The sequence below is a fragment of the Canis lupus genome, chromosome 2, assembly GCF_048164855.1.
Source record: "Canis lupus baileyi chromosome 2, mCanLup2.hap1, whole genome shotgun sequence".
In the NCBI taxonomy this organism is placed as follows: domain Eukaryota; kingdom Metazoa; phylum Chordata; class Mammalia; order Carnivora; family Canidae; genus Canis; species Canis lupus.
In genome coordinates, this window is record NC_132839.1 from 66131433 (window position 1) to 66155597 (window position 24165).

Below are 24165 nucleotides of genomic sequence, written 5' to 3' on the forward strand. Positions count from 1 at the left end.
ACCGCTGAGCCACCCAGGGATCCCCCTTTTTTGTTGTTTTAAAATAATACAAGGGTATATTTATTTTATTCTTTTTGAAAAAAGATTTTTAGGGGCACCTGGGTGGCTCAGTCAGTTAAACGTCTGTCTCTGGTTTAGGTCATGATCTCAGGATGCTGGGATCCAGCCCAGAGTCGGGCTTACTGCTCAGCGGGGAGTCTGCTTCTCCCTCTCCCTGCCAACGGGGCTCTTGTGTGCTCCTTCTCTCTCTCTCTCTCTCTCTCTCTCTCTCAAATAAGTAAAAAACAAAACAAAACAAAAACCACGAAGAAAGAAAAATCCCTATTTAATTCAAAAAATTGAGAGAGAGAGAGCACACACATGGAGGTGCAAAGGGAGAGGGAGAAGGAGAGCACACTACCTGCTGAGCACGGAGCCCAATGCAAGGCTTGATCTGGCAACATTGAGTTCATGACCTGAGCCAAAATTAAGAGTCGGGGGATCCCTGGGTGGCGTACCGGTTTAGTGCCTGCCTTTGGCCCAGGGCGCAATCCTGGAGTCCTGGGATCGAATCCCACATCTGGCTCCCGGTTCATGGAGCCTGCTTCTCCCTCTGCCTGTGTCTCTGCCTCTCTCTCTCTCTGTGTGTGACTATCATAAGTAAAAAATAAAAATTAAAAAAAAATTAAGAGTCGGATGCTTAACTGACTGGGCCATCCAGGAACCCCTCTGTTTATTCTTTTAGAAAAATAAAATATTACAGAACAAAACACAGTTATAATGAGGACCTCCATTCTTTTCCAGTTCTCACTCCCTTTCCTAGAAGGAATCACTGATAACAATTTGAGTTCATCTCCTTAGATCTATTCCATCATTGATGTCCATTATCATGGACAAATAGAAACATATGGTTTTGTTTTCCTTTGCTTTTCATGACTGGATTCATGTTCTGGGCATTGATCTGTCACATTTTAACTTAAACTTTACCTATCCGCATGCTTGAGGGTAGCTTTCATGCAAAGAAAAAACACTACTTGCAGTTACTTTGGTTTAAAATTTTTCTAGCTATTAAACTTATAAATCCAAAAACCTGATTTCCTCATACATTTATTTCATTTATGAATCATATTTTTCTATTTAAAAACCTGGGGGTGGGTGGCACCTGATTGGCTCAGTTGGTAAAGCATACAACTCTGGATGTTGGTGTTATGAGTTCAAGTCCCACACTGGGGCTAAAGCTTACTTTATTTTTTTTTTTAAGATTTTATTTATGTATTTGAGAGAGAAAGAGAGAGAGAGAGAGAAAGAAAGAGAGTGAGCATGAATGGAGGGTGAGGCACAGGGGAAGCAGACACCCCAGCTGAGCAGGAAGCCCTACTTGAGCTCCATCTCAGGACCCTGGGATCATGACCTGAATCAAAGACAGACACATAACCTACCGAGCCATCCAGGCACCCCTAAAGCTTACTTAAAAAAATAGGGAATTCTGATAACTTTTTTTTAAAGATTTTATTTATTTATTCATGAGAGACACAGAGAGAGAGGCAGAGGGAGAAGCAGGCTTCCTGTGGGGAACCTGATGCAGGACTCGATCCCAGGACCCCAGGATCCAGGATCACGCCCTGGGCGAAAGCAGATGTCCAACTGCTGTGCACCTAGGTGTCCCTGATAACTTTTTTAAAAAAGTAATCTCTGTGCCCAGCATGGGGTTTGAACTCAAGAGCACAAGATCCATCTCCAGCTACAGACTGAACCAGCCAGGTGCTCCTGAAAATAACTTTTAAGGGGACTTCATTCTTACTCAAATTTCCTTGCATATTTTTAACTCGGGTTATTTTAGGCTAAGTTATTTTAAATTTATCTTTTTAAACATTACATTTTCTTTTTTAAATTCTTCAAATTACTTTCAATGAGCAACATCTCAAATACTTGATTCTAGTAAATCTATTAAGTGGACAAGATTTCATCTTAATTCTCTTAAACATTACATTTCTGGCTAAAAACTTAGTAAAGTCTCATAACTTTCAACTAAAAATCCAAGTCTGAAACAGTTATTTAATGGTTACATATATATTTGGAATCATAGGGCTATTCCAATAGCTATTTTTATATGCTCAATCCTATAAAATGTTGCAACTAAAATAAATACCAAAAAGTGCAAGTCATTCCTAAATTTACCACATAAACTATTAATAACATGAGTTGAATTTATATAAGCAGTTGTTTTCCATCCTAAACTTTTGCAGATTAAAAGTCTTTTACTCCACTATTCCTAAACAAGCTGAGCTTGGGATGCCCACTTCTGTGTCCTGAGGTGTATTGGGAGAGGAGGGACAACTCATTTTGGACAGAGAATTCGGGCCAAGATGAGAGATTTGATGTTTCTCCTTGACCCTGACTGACACAGTGAGTCCTATTTCAATAACATAAGTACATCTATTTTTCTCATATCATCACCAATCCCATAGATTACCCTTGTACTGAATTTTTGGCCAAAACTAGAGCCTATTAGCCTTTAAGGTTGTTTCCTACATATTTTTTCACTTTAATTGTTCATGAGAATTTCTCCATATTGCTGTATGATTATCCCACCACTGTTCTTCCCAACTCAGTTTTATGGAGATATAATCTACATACAATATTTACATTCTATTCCATCCAGTACATGTAATCCTTTGATATAACCACTCATTTCTCATTGGATATTTAGGTCCAGCTTCCAATGCTTGAACTTTGGATTCAGTATTATAAACAATGCTTTCAAAAAAAAAAAAAAAAAAATATAAACAATGCTTTCGTGAACATCTTTGAGCATATAGGTTGCGCCCACATTCTGAATCGTTTCTTTAGAAGAGGGTACCAAGGGCACCTGGGTGGCTCAGTCAGTTAAGTATCTGCCTTTGGCTTGGGTCATGATCTGGGGTCCTGGGATCTAGCCCCACATCCAGCTCCCAGCTCAGTGGGGAGCCTGCTTCTCCCTCTCCTGCTCCCCCTGCTTGTGCACTCTCTCTCTGTCAAATAAATAAATAAAATCTTAGAAAACAACAAGAACAACAAAAGAGAGTATCAGAAGTAACCTAAGGTCTGACTTTAGGTCAAAGATCATGAATATTTTTAAAATTCCTGATATATATTGTCAAATTGTTCTCCCAAAGCAATTTACAAACTTACAATGGCATCAAGCATTAAATAACACTCTTAAAATATTTTTTCACTATTTTTGGCTAAGGTACGTCCAAGATGTTGAGGTGAAAATTGTACCTCATTAAATTTGCATCTCATTATATAAGAAAGATGAAATAATTCTCCATATTTGCCATTTGGGGGATCATCTGCAAATCATGCATCAATATTCTTAGTTAAGTTGTTTAAAAAAGAGATCAGGGTTATGGGCATTAAGGAGGGCATGTGATATGATGAGCACTGGGTGTTATATGTGATTGATGAATTACTTATCTCTACATCTGAAACTAATAATGTACTATAAGTTGGCTACTGGAATTTAAAAAAAAATTTTTTAAGTAAATGAAAAGAAAAGAAAGAGAGAGAAAGATAAGTAAAATTCCTTCCAGGATAAAGAAAGTGGAAGAAAATCTGGCAGAGTGAAAGAGGGTTTTATTCTTGACATTCAATGGAATTGGGAAAGAACTGTCATGAATAAATCTACTCAACAATTGCTAGAAGAATGCCCAAAGTAAAGAGCAGATTGGGTACTTTAAATAAATCCCTTCCTTATCTGCTGTGGTATGAACCACAGTGACATCTTGAGGCAATGTGGTTTGGTGGGAAAAACAAGGACTTGACATATAGACTTGGGCTATATTTCTGGCTCTAGCCAGTCCTGAATGACTTTAAGAGATGACTTAACCCATGGGATCACATTGCACACCTTCCAGGAATGTGGTTGAAAGGAAACAAGATGATGACTCCAGACTGCCAGCCTGGAAGCCCGACATGTCCAAAGTCCTCAGAAATTCCTGAGGACAGGCAGGGAGAGCCACCCTCACTCACCTGACACGTTCTGCACTAGAGGAGGTAAACTGAAGCACAGTGTGCCAGGGTGGCACCACCTGCCTGTTTCAGCAATGGCCGTGTAGGGTGCCATGGTTTCACAAAAAGAAACTTTGCATGATCTGTATCTGTAGAAAGCTGACAGTCTACTTAAGGAGACAAGGAATAAAACCATAAAGACCTAAGTTACAAAAAAAAAAAAAAAAAACCAAAAAAAACCTAAGTTATACTGTAACACTAAGGATATCTACCTCTCCAGGCCTTTTGAAGAAGTCCTCAGCTCACTGGATTACCTATCCTATTAAATCCCCCCAACAACCTTTTTCCTCTTCTCTCCACCTAAGTGAGCCATTAGTTTCTGTTTCTTGCAATCAAAATCTGGAACTTATATATACAATACTAACCAGATGTGTCTCCAAGTCTTATAGGACATTTGTTATTCCTTTCAACTGCCTGGCTGAATTGAGACATTCTTTGTCTCAAATCCATGCCTGCTCAGAGTTGAAACCAATCATTTGTTCATTCACTCATTCATTTCTAAGTGCCTACCAGGTTACAGGCTACATGCTAATCTCTTGGGGCATATCCATCAGTGAACAAAACAGGTAAACGTCCCTGTTCCTTCTGGGGCTTACGTTCTAACATGTGGGAGACAGGCAGTAAAGAATAAACTTAATGAGCAGGTATGTCGGAAGATGATAAACACTATAGAAAGAAAAATAGAGCATCATAAAGGGTTTCACAGAACAATCTATGGTGCAGGCTGTAATTTCAAGTACCGGGGTCAACATAACATCATGGAGGCAAGATAGGAGCTAATAAAGTAGGTGAGAGAGCCACATGGACAGAGAGGGGAAGGATTTCCAGGCAGAATGGACAGTGTAGGCAAAGGCCCTGGGGCAAGAATGTGCCTGGCATGTTCCAGGACACCACTGTGGCTGAGGGGCAGAAAGCAGAAGGGAGCAGGAAAGAAGTCTGAGTGAAATGGGCCAGGGCCGGATGCTCTGCTCTGACTCAGCGAAGGAACAACTGCAGAGTTGTGAGCAGATGAATCACATGACTAAATTGTTAAAGAACTACACTCTATGTGTATGTTTGGAAGTTTCCCTAATAAACAATTAAAATAAAGGCTAGGGGCACCTGGGTTGTTCAGTGGTTGAGCATCTCCCTTTGACTCAGGTCATGATCACAAGGTCTTGGGATCGGGTCTTGCATCAGGCTCCCTATAGGGAGCCTGTTTTTCCCTCTACCTATGTCTCTGCCTCTCTCTCTGTCTCTCATGAATAAATAAAGTATTTTTAAAAATAAAATAAAAGGCCAACTCTAGCAGCTGGGTTTAAAAGAAGCCATGAGGGATGGGACAAAGTGGAAGCATGGAGACTCCTTAGGGTCTACTCAGTAATCCAGGTAGGTGATGGCTGGGCTGGTCCCAGTAGGTGACTGCATATTTCTTCCTTTTCTCTCTGCATCTGTCTCTCTCTTTCCAATGGCTAGTTATAAAAATGAACAAAATATTCTATGTAATGCACACAACACAGTGTCTGGCATGCAGCCCTGATTAATACTCTTCCTCTTGTAGATGACAGAATGGATCCTATGGACATGAGGATTGCATGGACATGCAGTCTGTAACTGCTGCATCAGGGCAGGCTCTGCTCTGCCAACATGGCAGGAGTTCAGCTCACTTGGGCACGTGTTTATTTAAACCTGCACTGATCCAATGGCTCAGAGAGACTGCAAAGTGCAGTGCAGAAGCACAAAACTTACTCTGCAGCCAGTTTATTATAGGGCATGGGTGTGAAGTCATGCTGCAGTTCATCCGTGTTCTGTAGAAGGAAAGGCCTAGTTATCTGGAGGAAGCAAGGAGGTTGGGTCAGACATCTACTTACGATTTCAAGGCACAGTCAGGATGAGTGCTGTGGTCTACACACTTCAAGAGCTTCACCGGTCTGCAGAATGAAAAGAAATAGCTAAGGGATTATTTAAGTGACTTTCACTCATTAAACATTTATGGTGGGCCTGCCAAGTACTAGGGATACAAAGTATCAAGGGATACCTTGAAGAACACACAAACCATTTCTTCCTAAAAATATTAGCCAGCATTGACTGAGTACTGACTATGTACCAAGAAACCTGATTATGGATTTTACACAGACTATGTCATTGAATCCTCACGACAACCAAATGGAGCAGGTATTACCATTCCCAATTTACAGCTGAGAAAGCTGATCAGAGTAACTTGCCCAAGTATACACAGTAGCAGTTGTGGAGATGAACTTGAACCTTGAAGCTCACGCCAGAGCCCAAGCATGGAACCACTTCTGTAAGGATGTAAAATCTCTCTTGGAAGATCCTCCTTTTTTTTTTTTAAGATTTTATTTATTTATTCATAAGAGACACAGAGAGAAAGAGTGGCAGAGACACAGGCAGAGGGAGAAGCAGGCTCCATGCAGGAAGCCTGATGTGGGACTCGACCCCAGGTCTCCAGGATCACACCCTGGGCTGAAGGCAGGGGCTAAGCTACTGAGCCACCCAGGCTGCCCTTGGAAGATCCTCCTGATGAGGTCTTTGGCCAGAAGGTTGAACTTGAAGCCCACGGGTGATGACTGGTGCCCAGGCTTCAGCAAAGAAGCTGCTCAGCGTGGAGTCTGCTTGAGATTCTCCCTCTCCTCCCCTTCTGCCCCTTCCCACTTGTGCTTGCTCTTTCTTCCTCTCTCTTCAAAATAAATAAATAAAATCTTAAATTTCCAAGAACCAGGAAAGCCCTCAGGCAACACCTGATTATAAGTACATAATGTGCTTAGTCCATAAAGAGCTCGATCAAGGGTAGCTGTTATTATTTTCCTACTGGTCTACTAGTAAGATGCCTCTCTCTGTAAAAACCTCAAGCAAACCCACCGTAAGCACCTATCTTGGGCAAGGATTCATGGCATCCAAAGATGCAGGGACCCCAGTGCTTCTTCTTAGGTTACTCACCTGCCATAAGCAAGGGTGGGGAAACAGGACATGCATGCATGAAAGGAGGTTTCTATTTGTCCTTGAAGCATCTTTACAAAGGCCTCTGGACAAAAGTGGGTGGGAACCAGGCAGAGCCCTGGCCAGAAGGGACTCCCAGCCCTTACACCCACTGACAGCCCAGACCACACAGTCCCATGGTCCTCAGAGCTGATCCCATTCAACAGCCCCTTGCCCTCCAAAATCACTGCTCCACCTTTGAAATTGCACACTGATTATGATATACCACCTACAGGTGATCATTAATACAGCTGTACTGAAAACCCATTTGCTTCAGTCTCTCTTCCAGGATTTTCACACTGCCTTCTCCACAGGATTCCCTAAAATAGAAAAACATATAATATAAGTAAAATTCAAGGAGAAAAAAGGAAGCTGTTTCTAGACGAATTAAAATTTCCAATGACCATGGGCCTCCCCGGTTATTTTCCTCTCTGAGGAAACACAGGAAAGTGACCTGAAAACTGCCTCTTGTGGGGGAACCCCTGGCATCCCAGGAGGCGGGGTGCTGAGGACCAAAGTTTGCGGATGCAGCGCACTGGGAGGTCCCAAGTTGGCGCATGCACAGTGCGCCACAAGGTGCATCACAACCCCACCCATGAACACAGCTCAGGAATGCCCCAGGGCAGCACTGTGCTGCCTACTGGCAGTGTGAGGTTAGGCTTTAAGTGAAAACAAGAACATACAAATCAAAAATTATCAAAAAATGCAAATAAATACAAGGAGAAAAATCACCCCAAATTCACACAACAGTAGAGCTAACTGCTAACATTTTGATGTATATTGTTCTAAACTTTTGAAATACATTCATTCCCACAAGACTTTGGAAATATAACAATAGACTTCTGCTGTCCAATGCATTTTGTATTCTGCTTTGGCCCGTGTGTGTGTGTGTGTGTGTGTGTGTGTGTGTGTGTGTGTATAGTTCTCTGCCATTATTTTTAATTCCTGCATGGTCTCCCTTACATAATCAGAACATGATTCATAAAACCAGTCCCCTCTTGTTGAGGATTAAGGATGAGTCCTATATTTTTTTTAAAGAATTTATTTATTAATTCATGAGAGGCAGAGACAGAGGCAAAGGGAGAAGCAGGCACCATGCAGGGAGCCCGACGTGGGTCTCGATCCTGGGACCACGGGATCGTGACCTGAGCCGAAGGCAGATGCTCAACCGCTGAGCCACCCAGGCATCCTGAGTCCTATATTTTGATGTCACACTAAAACTAACCTTGTTATAGTTTCACTTTCAAACACATCCATAATTATTTGCTTCCTTAGCATAAATTCCTGGAAGTAGGTTTTCTGGCACCAAGGTTTTGAAAGCAATTTAAGGCTCCTTGATAGTGTTAAAGCACAAAAGTTCAACTAAATAAATTTGAAAATCTAATTAGCTTTATTCAACGAATCAGGAATAGAGCGCATCCCTTCTAGTAAACAGACAAGCACTCAGAGGAGTCCTTTGTAAATGGAAGGTTTTGTGCAGTCAGGAGGGTGTGACAAGGAAGTTATTAGTAAAAGAAAAGAAAGGATTGTTTCAGGCCAGGTTATCTTCTCTTGGGGGCAGCGGGGGAAGGGAAAGGCAAGGACGCAGTATGTAGACAATCTCACTGCTGCTGATCAGAATATTTTAGATTGACTGGGTAAAGGTCACATTTTTGGGAGAGGTTGAAACTTGGTTTGCTATTGTGGGGACGAATGACTCCATTTGGGGCCTATTGTTATTTTGTTGTTGTTATTTAAATACAGTTGATACACAAGGTCACATTAATTGGGCTTGTTGTTTCTCTTCCAAACATAGGCAGTGCCAAATTGCACCCTATGCTGTCCACCCTATGAGAGCTGAGTGTGAGTGTTCATTTCCCCACATTCTCATTCACTGACAGTCCTGCCCTCCTGGTGGCCATAATTGAGCATGGGCAAATAGCACAGATATGATACTCCCAGCTGTGGCTAGTAGGCATGGCATTCATAGCACAAGCAAGGCCCTCCCTCAGTTTACCTGGAATGAAAGGAAAACACCCTCTCCACTATAACACTAATAGAGAGGGAGTATACAGAGAGTTGAGATGAATGTTTGGAGGAAGTTTTCACAAAAGAAGTGGAATTCTAGGTATTACAGGAATGACGAGGGCAAGGTGTTGAGTGTACATCATGTCTGAGAACATAACCAAAATCTGGGATGAAGTCCTTCTCCAGGACAAGCTCACTACTGAGAATTTTTTAGAAAGCAATGACGTGGAGGTTTCAAAACACCTGGACATAGAGGTCAATGGATTATTTTACTATTTATTTCGAATAATGACAGCTAAAACAATGCTAACCATAAGCAAGTAGCAGGTATCAGCCACATTGTTTTTAGCTCTTTGTCCACAAGTTGGTTTTTGTTGTTGTTGTTTTCCGCTAAAATCTGAGCAGTTCAGGACCCTCACTTCCTTAGCTCATAACCCATAACTCCACTCTGTGGCACAAACATACAATGGCCAATCACATGCTCTGGGCCCTTTTATAATCTCGCCTGTAGCAGAGATGTTGGCCCAAAAAAATGTTGAATTGCAATTTCCTTATCTCACTAGACATAGGTTCAAAGGGCAAGCTTTCTCTGATAGAAACGTTAAAACAATAAGGAAGCATAATTTCTAGACAAAGAGCAACTTCCCACAGAAATAAGAAAAATAACATGCACTGTTTTTTATGCAACATAAAAAATAATTTGTCTTCTGGGAAGAGAATGAAGATCCTGGTACTACTATGTAGTAAGTCATTTGCAAATTTAATCTCCTGTCTAAGAGACAGGAAAAAATAACTACTCATTATATCGTGAGTTTTAGAGGGTTCTAGGGGCCTGAAATGGGGAAGTTGCTAAGATTCTCCCAGAGGATACTCATTGGGGTTGGAAATGCTTTTCATCAATGCTCTGAACAACAATGCTCTGGCCTCTGAAACTCCATCATGCTGCACAGCTTAAACCAGGCTTGGCCTCCTTGGCTTTTCTCTGAATCATCTGGGCTTATATTTCTTAACTTCAGTTTTTCCAGCAATGCTCCTCACTGATGAGAAGAATGACTTCAGGCTTACCTTTATAAAAACTCAAGTGGTTTTCCAGAAAATATGGACCTCACGGTTTCCTTGGCCAGTTATCAGAGGTCCAGTTGTGGAAATGGTTGTTCTCTAAGAGTAAAATCTTTGCATAGTCCTTGGGTCAATTCTGAGAATTCCTGGTGGGAGCTTTCAAACAATCAGGAGGAGAAACTGGCTTTGACCCAAAGGAATGCAAAACAAACTCTCCTATCCAGCACTGCCCAGGTAGATCAGAAAGGAACACTCATTTTCCTTGGTTGAGAATAGTAACTGAATAAAGGAGGTCTTCTCTCTGGGCTCAGGACTGATTAGGGGCATTTCCAAAAAGTCAAAACCTTGTCTTTCTTTATCCATTACCAACTAGAGAACACAATTGTTTCCCAAAATAATAAAAATGTAAAATGGACTTGACTGTATCATATTCAAGAGAAGCATGTCTGCACAATTGCCATCATCATAACACCTTGACTTACACTTTTGGTCTTCCGATTTCATGCATAACCCAGATCTCAATTCGTGTGATTTTATCCTTTTGGAAGTAGGGAATTTCAAAATCTGCAAAAAAGCTGAGAAACAGGAAAGACATCTTTTCAAAAGATATTTATTTAGAGAAATCGAGAGAGAGAGAGAGAGAGAGAGAGAGAGAGCAAGGAGGGGGAGGGAGAGAGAGAATCTCAAGCAGACTCTACAGAATGCAGAGCCAGATGCCAGACTCCATCTCATGACCCTGAGATCATGACCTGAGCCAAAATCGAGAGTCAGGGATGCTTAACTGACTGAGTCACCCAGGCTATCTGACATTTCTTAAACTCCTAAAGCAATAGGATACTTTTCCCATTTCATTGTTAGTTGATTTACACATTACTTTTGTTGGAAAACTTTCAGGGTGTTCTGTGGGGGTATTTTTAGCTATAAAATTTTAGGTTATTTATTTCATTCATGCATTCATCCGCTGCTAGTGGCAGAAATATATAGACATGGCTCTGACTTCCAGGTCATTCAATTGTTCTGTTTTACCTAAATTTACAAAAGCAAGCATTATGCTGGTGATTAAGACAGTTTTCTTAAGCTTTTATTTGAAAAAACGAAATAAACATTTTGACAGTCTTTGTTGTATTTGTTGATGTTGGTGTTCTTACCCTTTAACAGGATAGGCTCCTGTTGGCTCTGAACCATTCAGCATGACATAGATGACCCCAGAACTATCCCTTGAATACTGTAAGAAGAAACAAGTATTATGAATAAATTAACGCATCATTTTTTAGCCATGAAATGAGCAATTATTTTAAATTGACAATCCTCAATATTAGCAAAGATATACTAAATTTGCTATTTCATACAGCTGATAGGGATGCAACTGGCATATGTTGGAAAGCAAATTGATTTGAAATGTCAAAAAGTCATAGACTCTGTGATTACATGGCTGGGAATCCCCTCTAGGAAAACCACATGAAATTATCAGTTCCCAGGGCACCTGGGTGTCTCAGTGGTTGAGCGTCTGCCTTTGACTCAGGTCATGATCCCAGGGTCCTGGGATCAAGTCCCACACTGGACTTAAAATCTTAAAAAAAAAGAGAGAGAAAAAAGAAATGATCAGTTCCCAGCACTATGTCAGCTGGAATTGACTAAAGTATGCTGCTGTCACAAACAACCTCAAAATCACAGTGGCTTTAAACAACAAAGATTTATGTCATGCTCACCCTACTTCTTTATCACAAGTCTACTGGGGTTTTGTTCCACATGTCCTTGCTCTAGGACCTAAGCTGATGAAGAGTCCATATCTACAAAGTCACTGATTGTCAAGGAAGGGAGAAGGGGACAGTGGTAAATCATAGACCAATTTTTAAGCATTTTCACCTGGAAATCACACACACTCCCTTTCACATCTCATTGGTCAGTGCAAGTCACAAACAAGTAAGTTCAACAGGCAGGGGAATACAAACCATGTATAAGCTGAGCCAGACATATTTTGTAAACAGTTCTAAGGATCATCACAAGCATTGTGCACAAAGGTGTGTACTGCACCATTGTTTGCAAGCAATCTAAAATAGTCAACAACAAAGGAATGACAAATAACCCATAGTACTTAAATGTCTGAAATATCAGCTAGCCATTACTAAAAGTCTGCAAAAGACTTGCAAAAGCATAGGAAGTACTTACATGTAAAGCAAAAAGCAATATTAGGAAGACAGAGCGTGAGCTCTCCTATGCCAAAAATAAATGGGCAAAAGTGAGTTAACTCCCCTCAAAATTCTCAAGGAAGAGATAGGTACAGAGAAGTTCCCAAATCTCCACTTCAAAATACTACCGGAACATACAATTTCCCTAATAAAATGTTTATACTGGAGAGAGGTGGGGGGCTGGGAAGGCAGGTAACACCAAGATAGCCATGACTAGACTTAACTATCTAGCAAAGTGATGCCCAATACCAGCAGCAGCGGAGCAACAATACACCTCATGTCACACACCTCAACAATACACATTCATAACTCTGGGTGCTTCCAAATAGTGAGTGCTAGTGGTCATGGTCAAATCCACAAATGCCAAGGTCTGAAAACCATAATGCTGACAAGGTTGCCTTTAGGCAATAAGTATATACATAATTAATTCTCTTATCTGTATTTTCTATTATCTGTCCTTTTTCTATCCTAAGCAGCTATTACATTGATAAGAAAAAAATGCATACAAATACAATAAGGCTATATGATGTAGTGGTTGAAAATTTGCTCTCTGGCTTCTCCACTTATTAGCTCTGGAATAAGCCTGCTTGATAAACTGAATAGCGGGACAACTGGGTGGCTCAGCAGTTGAGCATCTGCCTTTGGCTCAGGGCATGATCCTAGGTCTGGGGATGGAGTCCCACATCGAGCTCCCTGCGAGGAGCCTGCTTCTCCCTCCATGTCTCTCTCTGTGTCTCACATGAATAAATAAACAAAATAAAAAAAAAATAAGCTGAATAGAAAGATAATAAATAAACAAACAAATAAATAAATAAAATAAGTCAGCTTAAGTTTCTTGATCTCTTTATGCCTCATTTTTCCTATCTATAAAATAGAGATCATAAGGGTCCCTAACCTCATAGGATTGCTGTAAAGATTAAAACATTTAAAATAATAATTATTGGAACACCTGGGTGGCCCAAGCATCTGACTCTTGGTTTCAGCTCAGGTCATGATCTCAGGGTTGTGAGATGGAACCCTTGTGCCAGGCTCTGAGCTCAATACAGAGTCTGCTTGATATTCTCTCTCCCTCTGTGCCCCCCTACTCATGTGTATGCTCTCTAAAATAAGTAAATTTTTAAAATCTTAAAAAAATAAATAAAAATACAATAAAAATAAGAATTATTAACATGTATTGAATACTTCTCTGCTACAGTTCAGACCCTTTCCTCATCACTAAACTACCTGTACTCCTTGTACATAGACAATCCAGCACATTCTAAGGGCTCATAAGATGTGAGCATGATTCTTAGATTCTAAAGTTGGAGAAAGTCTAGAATGGTGCTTTGGAGCTCACACTTTGTTTTTCTTTTTAAATATTTTATTTATTTATTAATGAGTGACACGCAGAGAGAGGCAGAGACACAGGCAGAGGGAGAAGCAGGCTCCATGCAGAGAGCCCAATATGGAACTTGACCCCAGGACCCTGGGATCACGACCTCAGCCAAAGGCAGATGCTCAACCACTGAGCCACCCAGGCATCCCTGGAGCACACACTTTGAAGTCAGGCAGATCAGCTGAGAAGATACATGGTTATTTTATGAGAATATTGACATTGCCCCCGAATTGCTATTATGATCCCACAATCAGCTGATGATGCCCCTGTAGCCTCCATGAGGAGCTCTGGCAGTCCAGTGCTCACTGAGGAGTGTGCACTGGAAATGGAGTCTAGGGGTAGTGAGCACAAACAGGGTGCTCTCACTGGAGCAGAAGAGCACAGGAATGAACAGTGTGCCTTTTGCCTGGAGCCTGCCCCCTGCCCTGTTCCAAACCACAGTGTGGAGGAGGATTTCACCAAAGTCACCTCACTCTGATGAACAATGGACTCAGTGGACCCCCAGAGATCCAGAATAGGACAAAAAGGGACATGGACAGCCCTGAAAGGGAGATGCTAGTGGTGGGTGGGAGGACCCCGAGATCCACTGGCCTCCTAGTCAACAGAGCTAACATTTAATAAGCTATCATCATCTCTGGTGGCAGGATGCTCTGGGGAATAGACCTTCAGTAATGGGCCATTTCTGTGTCTCCAGGTTATCCTCCACTCACCTGTTACCTATCACCTCCTATCACCTCCTCTCATGAATAGCAGTCCTGAGGACATTTCTGACCCCCCACATCTGGATCTCAGGTATCCCAGGGCCTCACATAAAACAGGGGCCATTTACATAGCAGTCAAACTCACATTGATTGAAAATACTAAGAGCAGCCACAACATGATAGTACCAGTAGTCACCATGCCCTCATCTATACCAACACTCACTGTGTTGGCTCTGCTGGGTGTTGCACTAAGTATTCAAGCTCCTTAAGCCCTCACACCTTTATGGAGCAGATGGAGTGAGTCAAAATGTGGTGAATGTGGACGGAAAGAGAGGCTTGGAGAAGTGAAATCATGACCTGATGGCTCAGTCTCTGAACCCCTCTGTCCCATGTTCAAGGGTCCCACATTTATTTGCTCAGTCCCCCAGCCATCCTTCCCAAGCTAACCTGCATAGATGCCCTTTTCCAGAAAGAATCCACAGGGTTGTTTTCACAATCTTCTGATGTAGGGCAGGACTGGTAATCGAGTTCTAAGGGAAAAATAGATAAACATGTTTCATATCAAACATTATATCAGAGGGGCACCTGGGTGGCTCAGTTGGTTAAGCATCTGCCTTGAGCTCAGGTCATGATCTCAGGGTCCTGGGACTGAGCTCTGCGTTGGGCTCCCTGCTCAGCTAGGAGTCTGCTTCTGCCCCTCCCTCTGCTCATGCTCTCTCTCATGCTCACTCACTCACTCACTCACTCAAATAAATAAATAAATAAATAAATAAATAAATAAATAAATAAAATCTTTAAAAAGATTTTATCAGAGAAGAATTAATTTAAAATATTTGCTGGCATTATAAAATCTATTAGGCCTGTGTTTACAAGTTTGACATTCACAGTTCTGCTGACCCAATCCACAAAGAACCCAATCTGTGATAGGAAGACAGGTGTCATTTTGCTCAGCACAGATGTGAGGAAGGCAGAGACCCAAGCAGCTGGCTAATGAGTGAGACTGCTGACTACCAAGCATCAGCATCTTAGCTTGGCTATTTCTTTACTGACGATCTAGTGAAGTGATTTAAAAACAAACAAACAAAAAAAATTTTTTTTGCTCTGTTGGATGAAGCACCTTCTCCAGTTAGCCCTGGTTTTGGAAGTAAATCCAACAAAAATACACCAAGAAAGTGATAGTCCTTAGCCAGAAAACAGAAATTTTATAACATTTAAACTTCAGTGTCCCCTTCTGGTAAATGAGAGTCCTGAGGCCAGCTTGGGCAGGGATGGAAGCATGTGCTCTGGAGCCAATCTACTGCTGCTTCCTAGCTGTTCATTCCTCAGTAAGTTTCCTAACCTTGCTGTGCCTCAGTTTCCTTATTTATCACAACAGGGATTAGGAGAGGATCTATCTCTTGGAGCTGTGGCAGCGATTAAACTAGCTAATATATGTCAGGTGCTGAGAGAGTACCCAGCAAAAGTTAAGTGCTTTCTCTCTGTTATTGTTATTATTAATCATTATTACTGTCTACCTCAGAGTATTTGGAGGAAATCAAATAAGACAAATGCATAGGAAAGCATTTAGCAGAAATGCTTAACCAGAAGCTTGGACTTTGCTTCTGATTTGTCTGGAGTCTTACCAGAGGCATTTTCCTGTCGACACCAGCTCAGAAAGTCACCCATCCTGCCATAGAGAACACTGCACAGAGGCACAAAGCGACGGGCATTCTCTGCATAACTAGTGACAAGAAGGTGGTTGTTTTCCCAGAACAGGGACTAAGGAAAAACAAACACAAAATTAACATGAAAATGAAATCAAAGTAGATCTTTTTTTCAGTCAGGCAGTGCGTTTCTTTTTTTTTTTTTTTTCAAAGATTTTATTTATTTATTCATGAGAGACACAGAGACTGAGGCAGAGGGAGAAACAGGCTCCCTATGGGGAGCCTGACGCAGGACTCGATCCCAGGACCCTGGGAACACGTCCTTAGCCCTGAGCTAAAGGTAGACCCTCAACCCCTGAATCACCCAGGTGTCCCCAGGCAGTCCATTTCTTATTCGACTCCACCTTGCCTGACAACTGCACTTTCTTTTTCTTTCTCTTTGTTTACCCATTTAGAGTGCCATGATCTCTCCCACCCTTGCGACCACATCATGCACACATTAACAAAGTACTTTCTCAGTAGTAAATATATATATTTATCCCTGACTTTAAAAAAGACCAAAGGACCTGGGTTTGAATCCTGACTCCGTTATATACTACATGTGCGATCTTGAACAAGACATGTCGTAGCCCTGTGCCTGAGTTTCCACATCTGGAAAATGGGGAGCAAAGCCCTTTCTCTTCTTCCACAGCTGTGTTCAGGATGATATATCACCACAAAAAGCACTTCAGAAATATGCTACTTTTATATTGTATTTTACAGTTTCTGCTATAAAGCTACAGTGTATTCCCACAATGGTAATACAAATAACAATATCCCTTTAATGATCTCATCAAACCCTTAGTAGTCCAACTGTTCTATGCCTGAGGGCAGGGGTTATTTTGTTCCCTGTTGTAAGCATCCTCAAACCTTAGCACAAGGCCCAATACATGAAAGGAGCTCAATAACTATTTACTGAGTTCAGCAACTCACACCAAAATCTATGAAAGAAGAGGGGCACCCGGGTAGCTCAGTAAGTTAAGTGTGTCTTTGGCTCAGGTCATGATCCCAGAGTACTGGATCCTTGCTCAGCAGGGAACCTGCTTCTCCCTCTCCCTCTGCCTACCACTCCTCCTGCTTGTGTTCTCTCTTTCTGTCAAATAAATAAATAAAATCTTAAAAAATAAATCTACTAAAGAAGGGAACACAATTTAAGGTTCCTGTTTTTACTGGCAGGGAGGCAATAAGGTTCAAAATTCAACATATTCTTAAAAATCATTATTTTTAACCTATTATATCTCTGAACCTTCCAGCTCCATTTACAAAAATTTTAAAATGCTGTTAAGATTTGTTCATTCATAAACATCAATGTTACCTGATTTTACAATGAAAAATCAGGTTGAGAATTATGTCATCAAAGAAACAGAAAACAAAAGCTATTTTTTTTAACTCAAGGTATTGTTCTATGCAAGCATTTTATGTAGATTTTCTCATTTATTTTCATTTTATTAGCACTCAGAACACAGACATGTGTTTGTTTTTTCAAGATTTTTTATTTATTTATTCATGAGAGAGGCAGAGACAGAGGCAGAGGGAGAAGCAGGCTCCCTGTAGGGAGCCTGATGTGGGACTGGATCCCAGGACCCTGGGATCACAATCTGAGCTAAAGGAAGACACTCAACCACTGAGCCATCCAGGTGTCCCCAACATGTGGTTTTCTTAAAGAAACGGGTACTATAGGGGAGCCTGGGTGGCTCAGTAGTTAAACATCTGCCTTTGGCTCAGGTCGTGATCCCAGAGTTCCCAGATCGGGTCCCACATCAGGCTCCCCACAGCAAGCCTGCTTCTCCTTCTGCCTCTGTCTCTGCCTCTCTGTGTCTCTCATGAACAAATAAATAAAATCTTTAAAAAAAAGAAAAAGAAAAAAGAAAGAAACTGGTACTGAATAGATAGAATCTTAAGGTCCCTTAAAAGGAGGGACTGGCCTTCTGGGAAGATAGTGAGGTTAATTCAGGGTCTTCTGAGTCACTCAAAAGTTCGGCCATTGGGGCAAGTTAGGACACAAGTTATTCAGAGTTGGCTAACGGCAGAGCCCCAGGAAAAGGTGTGGCAAGGTCCTAAAGTAGTGATTCCTGCAGACTTGTTGACTTAGGAGACTTCCTTCTGCCTAGACAGGCAGCAGACCCAGGATTGACCCTCAAGATAAAGATACCTCCCCATCAGAGTTCAAGTTTACTGCTTGACTTTTTGGCAATACTGAAACAGGGTCTCCCAGGGTCGTAGACACCTGGCCCATGTACCATCTATCTCTATAGAGACAGAGATTAATGTTTTACCTTGTCTGTGGGAATGGAATGTCTGGAGAGGTTAATAAAAAGGTCATAGTCTGAGGGGAATACGGAACAGGGATCCTTATCCAACACCACTTTAAAGGCTTCCCAGATAGCCGTGCAGTTCTTTTCCCTGTGCAGCAGTACGAGTTAAAAAGAAAAGAAAAGAAAAAAAAAACATCATGATGTGTTGTGAAGTATTGCCATTTCTCTCTAAGTACTCCATCCAACAGCTTTATGAGTAATTTTACCATTTATCATCTGTGAACTAGGCACAAAAAAGACAGCAAATTGTCATGGCTGAGGCCTTAACCCCAATTCAGGAGAGGAGAAGAAAACCGAGGTGATGGATTTAGAAACCTGCCAGTGAAAGTGGCTCTCAGAAAGTATTACATATTTCAGAGCTAAGGAATAAAGTCTTGTCCCGGGCTCCCAGACATGAGCAGAAAAGGCACTTGGCTGGAGGATAACAATTCCAATAAACCACGCAGGCTTCCAATTTCAGGTGCCTCTCTATTCAGACTTAAGGTCCATTGCTCCCTGGGACCTGGTGTGGTCAGGCAGGTGGTGGACTAGACCTTGTAAAACCAGGAATGAGCACCGAGTGTTGAGAAAAGCTGTTTCGCCTCCTGCTGGCATTAGGGATGAAGTGAGAAGATAAAGGCAACTAGGTAAAGTTGGGGACCACAGTGAGAACAGATAAGCTGTCTCCTTCTCCAGCACCTATTTTGTTTGTCAGTTTCACAATCCTTTGGAACTGCCCCCTTCCTGGGAAACGCCCAAAGTTACTCAAGAGAGCAGCAGATGTTCTTGGGAAATTATCCAGTCAAGCAAACCCCTTGAATGCCCTTCTCAAAAGATTACAAAGGTTTTAGGAAGTTCCTGAGACCGGCTTCCTATTTGTAGGGAATAACAGCCTCAGATGTTGCTGGCTGGGAGCATAAAACAAGCCTGAAGTTTGTGTTACGGGAGACAGTGCTTTGAGAACTATCTCCCTGTCTCCTTACTTGCTGGAAGTAATAAAAACCATTTGCTTAAGCCAAAAGATTTGAGTTGATCTATTGGCTGACGCATCCCATGCTGTCACCCTTTGTGTTAGGTGACACTAACTTCTAGTCCATCCCAGCTTTCCAAAAACATTTCCCAAGGCATTTGTAACTTTTTATTTCTTGTGATAGGCAGGGGTAATTTTATTCTTTGCTTTTTTTTTTTTTTTTTTGGTCTGAGTCAGAAAAAAAAAAAACTGGCACAAGAAAAAGACATTATGAAAACAGAAAAAGTAGATCCAAAGAAGGAACAAAAATATGAGTAGGAAGGATTGTGCTGGCAAGAGACACTCAAACTCATAAAGTCCTCTAGGTTAGAGGATCTGAAATTTGAATTCCCCAAGTCCCTGGATTCACGAATTTCCAGCTGAAGGCCATCTTCCTGGGTCCGACCGTTCTGGCTAAGCATGTGCTGGCTGTCACCCAAACTCCCCTCAACCTAATCCCCTCGCCTCTAGACAGACAGCCCAGAGCCTCCTTCGCTTAGGCACTCCCGCACGCAGGCTCACTCCACCCCTAGACTTCCCCTCTTCGCATCCTCTGCGCTTGGCTCCCCGGACCTTCAGAACTCCTGTGCACACAGTCCCGCGCACATCTCTCTGGTCAAAACCCTCCACTCCCAGCACCACTCACCCTCCTCACCTCTAGACCTCCCCGCTCCCCCCGCCACGCTCACCCCTGCTCCGGGTTCAGCAGGGCGACGTGCTCCGCGCAGCGGCCCAGGATGATGCTCTGCAGGTGCCGGGTGGTGCCCTCCCCGCGCCATCGGGCGCCCCCAGCGCCCCCAGCGCCCGCGATCACCAGCAGCAGCAGCGGTAGCGAAGACGCGAGCCCCAGGGCTGCCATCGCCGGCGACTGTCCCTCCAGCTCCCGGCCTTCTGACTCACTTCTCAGCCCGCCCTAGGGTGACTTCCTTCAGCTGCGAGGCTCTCAGGCACTCCAACACCCCCCTGTGGCTTTCTGCCTCTACTAGCTGCTTCAGTTCCAAGACTGACTTGGGGCTTCAATGGGGACAGGACTCTTGCTCTTGGTTATTATTTTTTATTTATTTATTTATTTATTTATTTATTTATTTATTTATTTATTTATTTATTTATTGTAAGACTTTATTTAGGTAGTCTCTAGCGATTACTTGGGTGTACCAAGGACTTGGGGCTTCAATGGGGACAAGACTCTTGCTCTTGGTTCTTATTTATTTATTTATTTATGGTAAGACTTTATTTAGGTAATCTCTAGAGATTACTTGGGTGTACCAAGGTGGGGCTCCAACTCAAGCCTGAGATCAACAGTCGCTTGCTTTAAGAAGCGACTGGCCCATGCACCATGAGGTTTTTTTGTTTTCGTTTTAATTGAAGAATAATGAACATACAGTGTCATACTAGTTTCAGATGTACAACATGGTGATTCGACAACTCTACATATTACTCAATGCTCACCACACGTCACCATCTGTCACCATAGGTTATATTATTATATATTCTCCATGCTGTACTTCTCATCCCTGTGACTTATTTTATAATTTTTTATGTATCTTTCCTCTTCACTTACTTTACCCATCCCCCATTCACCTCCACCTGGCAACCACCAGTTTGACAAACAAAAATACGGCCCTTGGCTAATATTGGCCAGAGTCCAGAAGGAAGGAGCTCCCACAGAAGCAAAGTTGCAGAACAGGTGAGGAAAGTTTAATCATCAAAAGAAAGATTTTCCTGGCCCCACACTCTGACACCTTTGACAAATGCTCTCTTTTCCTCCAAAGATGAATGGGTTTTGTTTTCAGGAAGTAATAACCACAGAAACTAGTATTTATTGAGCTGCTATTATGTGCCAAGTACTCCACAAGCAGTTTTCAATTACTTTTCATAACATCCTCCCAGTTAGGATTATCCCCATTTTACAAATGAGGAAACTCAGGGAAGCTAAGTAACTTGTCAGAGGACATAATCTCCCTTCCAGATAGATGCAAAATCCTAGAGAGACAGTCAGTTCGGAGAGCCAGGATTGCTGGACTTGCACTTGGAATTCTGGGGTCTCTAATCCTCAATTCTTACAGTAATGATAGCTGTGAGCTAAGGGCCCTATGGCAGGCATTTCGTAAACATGAGCAGCTGGTGGGGAAGGGGGGGTGGTTCTATAACATTTTATGTGAGTCTTTTTCTCTCTTTTTTAAAGTTTATAACCAAACCCCACATTCTCCTGTCCAGCCCTCCCTGACTCGGCCCACTTTCCAGAAATAAGCATTTTTAATTATTTCAATAGTGTTTTTGTATTTACTTCCACATTTCTAACTAACATGCCTATATGCTGTTTCTGGTTGTTTCCATCTTGGATTCTACTCTTTGACTTCCTAGGACGAAAAAGAAAATTTTATCTTTAACACCACACATCCTCAAAAGGAATCCTTTTGTGTCTTTCATCATCCTGAGTGTTTTATCTCAAGCTTTAAATCAGTAATCAACATTTACACTATTATAGTCTGTGAATATTATTCATGCCCGAGCTTGTATTATTCTATGATTATGTTTCCTTTCTTGTAAACTTCTTGCTTACCCTAGAGGTAATAACTAATCTCCCTTATCCCTCTCCTCCCATTCTTCACCCCTACCCAGTCTTATTTGTTCATGTGCGTTATTATATGCACACTTATGATTATGGTCAAATTCTTTGCAACACATGTGAATTCCCCAATGCATTCAAAAGCATCAGCTTGTATTTTAGTTGGTTTGTTTCTCTTTCTAAGTGTTTTTCTTCTCCCTCTTTCTCTTTCTTTCTTCCCTCCCTCCTTACTTTTTCTTTCTTTCATTTCTTGGAAACATCCTTCCTACAGCTGTTACTGAAATGAATGGAAACTGAATAGAATACCAAGCACACAAATAAGAGAGGGGTAAGCACACAAATAGGTGGGGGAGACAAGTATTACCTCTGGGATAAGCAAGAAGTTTACAAGACAGGAAACAATCATAGAATATTGTAAGCTCAGCCATGAATAATATTCACAGGTCACAATATGAATGCTGATTACTGATTTAAAACTTGCATCTAGGGGAGCTTGGGTGGCCTAGTTAAGCATAGGCATTGGGCTCAGATCATGATCTCAGGGTCCTGGAGTCAAGCCCTGCTTAGGGCTCTGTGCTTAGTGGGGAGTCTGCTCCTCCTTCTCCCTCTATCTCTCCCCTTAGCCCCTGCTCGTGCTCTCTTTCTTAAATAAATAAATCTTAAAAAAAAAAAAAAAAAAAGCTTATAGAAGAAAAGCAACTAATTTTAAAATGGACAAAACAGAGGATCCCTGGGTGGCTCAGCAGTTTAGTCCCTGCCTTTGGCCCAGGGCGTGATCCTGGAGACCAGGGATCGAGTCCCACGTCAGGCTCCCTGCAGGGAGCCTGCTTATCCCTCTGCCTCTCTCTCCCTCTCTGTGTATCTCATGAATAAATAGAATATTTAAAAATTAAAAAAAAATGGACAAAACAGTTGATCAAGATACCTCACCGAAGATATGTTCATTACAGGGTATTTACTAAGAAAAAGATGAAAACATGTCTACCCAAAGACTTATACATGAAATATTCATTGAACTTAATCCATAATTGCCCCTAAACAATTGTAAATGTCCAACAAGAAAAGAATAAACAAACTGCAGTCTAGTCATACAATGGAAAACCACTCAGCAATACAAAGGCATGAACTACTGATACATGTAAGCATCTAAAAGTATATATACTGAGTGAAAGCAGCTACATGTAAAAAAACAGGTATTTTATTATTCTCCTTATAGGAAGTTCTAGCAGAAGGCATAGGATGCTGAAATATACAGAAAGTTGGCGGAAATGGATTTTAGATAGTACCAATTGCCTGAGCAAAGACAAAATAATGGGAAAGCATGGGGTTCTCCTGGAAAAATAAATTAGTTTGACTGGTAAACAGAGTGCAGACTGAAACAACAGGAAAGCTAGAGTCACATCTCAAAGACCTTGAACTCAGCTCTAATCTGGATGTTGTTTTCTTGAACATTAAGAGCCTTCAATAATCCTGGACATTATTAAAAAGTTTGTCTTAAAAAAATAAATAGGGGACTTGGGTGGCTCAATTAAGCATCTTCCTTTATTTTTATATTTTTTTTATTGGAGTTCGATTTGCCAACATATAACACCTAGTGTTCATCCTGTCTGCCTTTAGCTCAGGTCATGATCCTGGGGTTCTGGGATTGAGTCTCTGCATCATGCAGCAGGTCACACCAAAGAAGACTCTAGGGTTTTATGGGGTCGCTGGTATTATTTTCCCATCCTCCCCTCCAGGGACATTATCCATTACTCTGCTGCTGTGCGAGTAAACATCTCTGAAGAGGGGAAGAAGGCTTTATCTTTACTTCCCTGGGGTGTCTCTAGCTTCATGACCCTAAACTGTCTCCCTTAACCATTCTTAACTTGGATGCAAATACCTTTATTCAGAAGATCCACAGAGAGCAGACAAGTGAGATGTTCATGGAGAATTGTCTTCCAATACTTTATTTCAAGCACAAAACAACAAAAAAAGCGCTGGGGGGGAAAAGAAGTACCTTTAACAGAATACAAAATATGAAAAATCAGTATTACAATAATGCTTAGTGTGGTAGGTGATGGAAAGGAATTGCTTAACTTTTTTGATTTTAGAGAAAGCCCTTGCCCAAAGAAACATCACTCACTGGAGTCAGCTAATACATAAAAGAAGTTGGATGTGAGGAATCCATTATCAATCAGTGTCATTTTTGGATGCTTATAGAGGTTATCTGACAAAACCAGATTTTCAAATGCAAAAAAGGCTTTGCCACATATTTAATAATTATTCCTGATAGTAT

General features: G+C 41.6%; 1 protein-coding gene across 23 annotated transcripts in view; it reads right to left on the reverse strand.

Moving 5' to 3' along the window:
• The window catches only part of FAM200B (family with sequence similarity 200 member B), a 58121-nt gene that overhangs the window by 23032 nt on the left and 10924 nt on the right, over positions 1–24165 (reverse strand). For 6 of the 23 annotated variants that reach the window (XM_072805107.1, XM_072805091.1, XM_072805193.1 and 3 more), the window contains 7 exons: positions 15959–16094; positions 14784–14866; positions 11220–11296; positions 10554–10646; positions 7239–7325; positions 5880–5939; positions 936–4136 (listed from right to left, as the gene is read on the reverse strand). In XM_072805107.1, coding sequence (XP_072661208.1) covers positions 3983–4136; positions 5880–5939; positions 7239–7325; positions 10554–10646; positions 11220–11296; positions 14784–14866; positions 15959–16094 — 690 coding nt within the window. In that variant the 3' untranslated portion in view covers positions 936–3982. Of the gene's footprint in view, positions 1–935; positions 5481–5879; positions 5940–7238; positions 7326–10553; positions 10647–11219; positions 11297–11548; positions 11642–14783; positions 14867–15958; positions 16095–18294; positions 18422–20010; positions 20264–23769; positions 23887–24165 lie in introns of those variants that run through there. The other 17 variants (XM_072805142.1, XM_072805123.1, XM_072805177.1 and 14 more) reach the window with 16 other exon arrangements.